This window comes from Setaria viridis, chromosome 2 (assembly GCF_005286985.2).
Source record: "Setaria viridis chromosome 2, Setaria_viridis_v4.0, whole genome shotgun sequence".
Taxonomy (NCBI): domain Eukaryota; kingdom Viridiplantae; phylum Streptophyta; class Magnoliopsida; order Poales; family Poaceae; genus Setaria; species Setaria viridis.
Window position 1 is genome coordinate 9,239,030 of NC_048264.2, and position 6,809 is coordinate 9,245,838.

Below are 6,809 nucleotides of genomic sequence, written 5' to 3' on the forward strand. Positions count from 1 at the left end.
AGTATCATCTATTTGGCGGTCATAGCTAGCTAGACATAGGTGGTCAGTGGGATTATAGGAATACGTGTATCTCATTTTAAATAGAAACAAAATGTTTGCAATTTTTTTGTAAATTTTAATAAAGTTTTCCTGGCCTTGATCAGAATGTGCAAAAAAAACATTAAAACTGCTGTAAGACTAGCGCATGCTCAGTTGTATACAATGCGTTTCTATCCTATATATGTCTATGTTGCAGCTCATCGACTATATATATCACAAGAATTCTTCGACTTGAGGTCATACAGTAACTCCATGGTTTACAAATAAGAAATGTCGGCCGTTCCCCACTTTCGTTCGAACATAGGTTTTTCTGTTTTTTTGGGCACATACTCTATCTACTCCACTGCAAGACCAACGTATTGAAGCACAACCTTACGTTGTAGCTCGGTTACAACTCACAACCTTACACTCATGAATCTGCATTCCAACAACCACCTCCTCGCGTTCATCAGCACATGGTTGTGGGGGAATGATGCAGCAAGTCCTCGTGAATGAATGTCGTGAAAGATAAAAGCAATCAAAGCACTATACATGATGACAGTAGTCAAAGAAATTTACATTGATAACTTTCACTACATGATCCGTATCAACTAAAACTTTTGTCCACTACTGTGGCTATCAAACAATTAAGGTGATGATGCACCTTGATAGCTTCACGACATGATTTATTGTTAGCATATTGTATATATAGTAGGTCCCTTAATTGTGGATGTAATCACGCGCCTGTGCGGTAGGCTTGCATGCCACCCCGGCTGCCCTATATGTACTCTTGTACACGTATGGAATAATATCAACTATTCCCACACTTTCATGGTATCAATCGCGGTTCCGATCCGCTACCCTTCCGCAACCCAAACCAGCGCCGCTGCCGATCCAATCGCCACCCCCGTCGCTGACTACATGTCGCCGGGTGTGTCGCCGGTCTCATCGTCCGCGCTGCCGATCCCATCGCCCGCCCCGTAGCTTCCCTCATCACCGGGTGTGGCCGCCGATCCGATCCTGCCTCCGCTCCTGATCTTCTATTGTACGTGTTGTACATCTCCCGCCCGCCGCCATCGTCGTCAACGTGCTGTACGTGCTGTACGCGGCTGTACATCCTGTACGTGCTTGGAGCTGCACACATCACCGGGTGTGCTGCGTGCTGTACGAGCTGTGCACGTGTTGTACGCTTGCCTGCTGCCCACATCGCCGGGTGTGCTGTTGATCGCGCCACCGGGTGCGGCTGCCGATCTTGCCCCTCATGGCGGACGACGATGATGCTGCGGCCGCGGCTGCTGCGGCCAAGGCCGCTGAAGAGGCCCGTGCTGAGAAAGCACGCCGCGCCGAGGAAGAGCGCCTCCGTTCCATCGCGCTGGACGAGTACGAGGCCGCCCACGTAGCTATCTGGGCGCAGGCCACCGCCGTCGTCAACGTCAAGGCCCTCATCCCCGTCATTCTCGACCAGGCCACCAACACCTACACCAAGTGGCACGGCATGTTCCTCACCGTCCTCGGCAAGTACGCGCTGACTCGCCACGTCCTTGAGGATGAGGCGTTCCCCACGCGCCCGGCGTGGGTGCAGGCTGACTGTGTCGTGTTGACCTGGATACACGGCACGATCTCCGGCGATCTACAGCAATCGCTCATGATGCGGCAGCGACCTGCACGCGAAGCTTGGTGCTACCTCGAGGATGAGTTCCTCGGTCAGCGGGAATCCCGCGCCCTCCTCCTCGAGATGCAATTCCGCAACTTCCGCCAAGACTCCCTGACGATCACAGATTATTGCCGTCGTCTCGAGTCCATGGCTGTGTCACTTGCCGAGTTCGGCGACCCCATCGGTGATCGGCAAATGGTGCTCACCCTCCTCCGTGGCTTGAGCGGCAAGTTCCGCCACATGGTGTCCATTCTCAAGATGCATCGCCCGTTCCCGACCTTCGCGGAGGCTCGGACGCACCTCCTCCTGGAGGAGATGGAGATCAACGCGAGGCCGCCCTCGCCTCCCGCCGCACTCGTCGCCGCGCCATGCCCGGCGGCAAACACTGGTGGCCCTGCCGTGCCGCGCTATGGGGCGCCCACTCCTCCTGCGCGCCCCCATGGTGCGCCCTCTGGTGGACAGCAGGGAGCACCCACTGGTGGCCAGCGTTCCGGCCGACGTCGCGGCCGCGGCGGACGTGGCGGCCAGCAGCAGCAGCAGCAACCTGCTGCTGGCGCCCCTCCCGGTTTCAGCCATGCATCCCCGGGTGTGCACCCGTCATTTGCACACCCCTGGGCCGGCACCCTCCAGATGTGGCCCTACAGGCATCCTCCACCGGCGCCACCAGCGTTCACCGCCGTCCCGCAGTACGGCTACGACGGCTCCTTCAGCGGCGTCCCGAGCGGTGGCGCCTATGGCTCCGGCTACACCACTCCGCCTTCACCGTACGTCTACGGGGGAGCAGCGCCAGCGTTCCAGGGGCCCTTGCCGGCCTACCAGGTGTCACAGCCGGCACCCTGGAACCCCGTCCATGGAGGCGCTTGGACTCAAGACTCCCTGGCGCAGTCATTCAACACTATGACGCTCACTCCGCCGGCACCGTCCGAGTGGTACGCCGACTCCGGTGCTGGTTCTCACATGACCGCGGATGCTGGTAACCTATCCACCATTTCCCCATCATCATCTTTTACACCTTCATCTATCATTGTGGGCAATGGAGCACTCCTTCCTGTCACTGCCACCGGATCACATATTTTTTCATCTCCACATCGTAATCTTGTTCTTAACAATGTTCTGGTGTCCCCCAACATTATTAAGAATTTGATTTCCATTCGTCGTTTTACCACCGATAATAATTGTTCTATTGAATTTGATCTGTTTGGTCTTTCTGTGAAGGATTTGCAAACCAGGAACGTGATCGCCAGGCGCAATAGCTCTGGCGACCTCTACCCGTTCTTTCCACCCGCCACCAGCACCTCCGCACTTATCGCTGCACCCACCTCACTTTGGCATCGTCGTCTCGGGCATCTTGGGCGTGATGCTCTATCCAAGCTTATTAGTTCCAGTGTTATCTCATGTAATAAAGATGATCTCCACCATATATGCCATGCGTGCCAATTTGGTCATCACACACGGCTTCCTTTTGGATCATCTAGCTCTAGGGCTAGTCATAATTTTGATTTGATACACTGTGATCTTTGGACATCTCCTATTGTTAGTGTGTCGGTACAAATATTATCTTGTTATTCTTGATGATTGCTCACACTACATTTGGACGTTTCCACTTCGCCTAAAATCTGAGACGTTTTCCACTCTCTCAAATTTTTTTGCCTTTATTCACACGCAATTTGGCACCACCATCAAGAGCGTTCAATGCGACAATGGCTGTGAATTTGATAATTCCACCGCCCGCACGTTCTTTCTCTCCCACGGTGTTGCACTCCGCATGTCGTGTCCATATACTTCTCAGCAAAATGGCAGAGCCGAGCGCTCCCTTCGCACCATTAATAATATTATGCGTTCTCTGCTATTTCAGGCGAGTCTTCCTCCGGTTTACTAGGTTGAGGCCCTCCACACTACCACCTATCTTGTGAACCGCCTCCCCACCAAAACCCTCGCCTCCTCGACACCTTACACCCACCTTCATTCCACCCAACCCTCCTATGACCATCTCAAAGTTTTTGGGTGTGCTTGTTACCCCAACTTGTCCTCCACAGCACCCCACAAACTTGCACCTCATTCTTCCCTATGCGTCTTCCTTGGCTACTCCTCGGAATACAAAGGCTATCGGTGTCTCGAGCTCTAGTCGAATCGCATTATTCTCTCTCGACATGTCGTTTTTGATGAATCTTTTTTCCCTTTCGCCGACATGTCGACCACGCCCATGGCTTCCTCCGCCTTGGACTTCCTCGTTGATGAGCATGATCTCACCGCTCCACTTCCTGGAGTTCGCGTTGTGCATGCAGGTACCCCGGCTCCTCCGACGTCGCCCGTCGTGCATGGCCCTGTGCCTGTGCATGCGCCTGTTGCCACATCCCAGTCTGCTCCTGCACCGCCGAGCCCTGGAACACGGTCGCCAAGCTCACCCCTGACCGGCGCTACTGCCCCTGTGCCATCCGCACGGGCTGCTGCCAGCAGCTCCATGACAACCGGCCGCACCATCGCCACTCGCCCGGTCTCCATCACCCCGGTCACCAATGCGCACTCAATGCGCACGCGCGGCAAGGCTGGCATCGCCCAACCTATGGATCGCCTCAACCTCCACACTGTGCCCATGTCGCCTTTGCCGCGCTCTATTCGGGACGCTCTGTCAGACCCCAATTGGCGCTCCGCTATGCAGGCTGAGTATGATGCTCTTCTCGCCAATGACACTTGGAGCCTTGTTCCTCAGCCACCTGGTGTCAATCTTGTGACTGGCAAATGGATTTATCGTCACAAGTTGCGGGCCGATGGTTCCCTTGATCGCTACAAGGCTCGCTGGGTATTGCGGGGTTTCACACAGCGCCCCGGTGTTGATTATGATGAGACTTTCAGCCCAGTGGTCAAGCCTGCGACTGTCCGGGTGGTTCTATCTCTGGCATTGTCTCAGCAGTGGCCCATTCATCAGTTGGATGTCAAGAATGCATTCTTACACGGCACCCTCACTGAGACAGTATATTGTGTTCAGCCCAGTGGTTTTGTTGACTCCTCACGTCCGGATTATGTCTGCCGCCTCAACAAGTCTCTTTATGGCCTGAAGCAAGCGCCCCGTGCCTGGCGCCACAGGTTCGCTTCACACCTTGTGTCCCTCGGCTTTGTTGAGACTCAGTCTGATACTTCATTATTCTCATACCATCGGGGTTCAGATACTGCCTATCTGCTGCTGTATGTGGATGATATTGTTCTTACTGCCTCCTCCGCCAGATTTCTCCAGCAAATTATTGCAGCTCTCCAGCATGAGTTCGCCATGACCGATATGGGACAGCTACACCATTTTTTGGGCATCTCTGTGACACATTGTGCTGGTGCCCTTTTTCTCTCTCTGCGGCAGTACACTCTGGATGTTTTGGAGCGCGCCGGGATGAGTGCTTGCAAACCTTGCAGCACCCCTATTGACCTTCACTCCAAATTATCTGCAGATGGGGCTCCGGTTGCCAACACCACACAATACCGCAGTTTGGCTGGTGCTCTACAGTATCTGACTTTCACCCGACCAGATATCACCTTTGCAGTTCAGCAGATTTGCTTATATATGCATGATCCTCGTGAGCCCCACCTTGCTGCACTCAAGAGGATTTTGCGCTACCTGCAGGGTTCTCTCTCACTTGGGCTGACTATGCGTCGGTCACCACCTACGGAGCTGGTCGTCTACACTGATGCTGACTGGGCCGGCTGTCCCGACACTCGACGTTCCACCTCCGATTACGCAGTGTTCCTTGGGGACAATCTGGTGTCCTGGTCCTCCAAGCGTCAGCAAACAGTCTCCCGGTCCAGTGCAGAGGCCGAGTATCGTGCTGTGGCCAATGGTGTTGCTGAAGCTACTTGGCTCCGCCAACTGCTTACCGAGCTTCGCCACCCGCCTCGCCGTGCCACCCTGGTCTATTGTGATAACATCAGTGCTGTCTACCTCTCTAGCAATCCGGTGCAGCATCAGCGGACAAAGCATGTTGAGATTGATCTTCACTTTGTCAGGGAGAAGGTCACCCTCGGTCACGTTCGGGTACTTCATGTTCCGATGACATCACAGTACGCCGACGTCTTCACCAAGGGCCTTCCTACCTCGTTGTTTCAGGAGTTTCGATCCAGCCTGAACGTCCGCCATGCTCCCAATCAGACTGCGGGGGAGTGTTAGCATATTGTATATATAGTAGGTCCCTTAATTGTGGATGTAATCACGCGCCTGTGCGGTAGGCTTGCATGCCACCCCGGCTGCCCTATATGTACTCTTGTATACGTATGGAATACAATCAACTATTCCCACACTTTCATTTATATCAACTAAAGGATTGCTCCAAATACACTAATGCCAATTCGTTAGCAACTAATACATAATACAAAAGTCAGAATGCAAATTTTAGCGTTATGAATGTGGGATAGTTGGAGAACAGGAGGTCTCCAGAGTTTTTCACTTGCCACCTGATGAAGTTAATTAGGAGAGTATGATCAGTCATCTCCTTGCCCCCTGACTCGTGCACCATTTCTAGCCGACTAGTATCACAATATCTTCTGCAAAATAGCCCCATAATCCGGTTAACAATCCAACTAGAAATGTTTCATCAAAGCATCCATCCATAAGACATCGAAAGAATTGACCACCTAACTGCACACGCATACAAATTGTGACATATCACTAGTATGGGATGGACACATGCATGGACATGCTTCTCAATTTGTGAACCTTATTAGTGCTGCTGGTGCTTACATCATTGGGCCATGACTTCCCTTCTTTTTTTTTGGTTAAAAAATATCTTATTTCTAAAACGTCTCTGCTAACACCAGTAACATGGTTGTCCAAGGCTCTATTCGGATAGCCTTTGCTTCTCAAAAAGCCTCTTTTCTGAAATGAAAGCAGTTCATACTAGGTTGAGTTGGTTCTTACTACAAACTAACAAATATTTTCACCATGGAAGGTAGTGCCGCCCTTAATTAGCCGTGGAAATAGGTAACTATTTGTCTTAATATCAAGGACCAATGTCAGTGACCTGAAGATTAACCTCAATATGTAGTTTCGTTTGTCATATGGACTAACCTGTCAAATGACCTTATGTAGAATGGCATTCTCTTGTATGTTCTTTTTTGTATGAACCTTGAAGTTGAAAATGAAACAATGGTGATGTCT

General features: G+C 52.2%; 1 protein-coding gene across 1 annotated transcript; it reads left to right on the plus strand.

The window, feature by feature from the left end:
• The first annotated feature begins 1,279 nt into the window (after nucleotides 1–1,279).
• Nucleotides 1,280–2,925, plus strand: LOC140221809 (uncharacterized). Its single transcript, XM_072291786.1, has 3 exons — nucleotides 1,280–2,114; nucleotides 2,340–2,645; nucleotides 2,888–2,925. The coding sequence occupies exons 1-3, from the start codon at nucleotides 1,280–1,282 to the stop codon at nucleotides 2,923–2,925; spliced, it is 1,179 nt and encodes a 392-aa protein (XP_072147887.1).
• The last annotated feature ends 3,884 nt before the right edge of the window (nucleotides 2,926–6,809 follow it).

Coding starts and splice junctions, on each gene's coding strand:
- LOC140221809 (XM_072291786.1), top strand. CDS start 1,280: ATGGCGGACGACGATGATGCTGCGGCCGCGGCTGCTGCGGCCAAGGCC. Junction 2,115..2,339: donor TCCTCCTGCGCGCCCCCATG/GTGCGCCCTCTG, acceptor CGGCGCCACCAG/CGTTCACCGCCGTCCCGCAG. Junction 2,646..2,887: donor TCACATGACCGCGGATGCTG/GTAACCTATCCA, acceptor CTTTCTGTGAAG/GATTTGCAAACCAGGAACGT.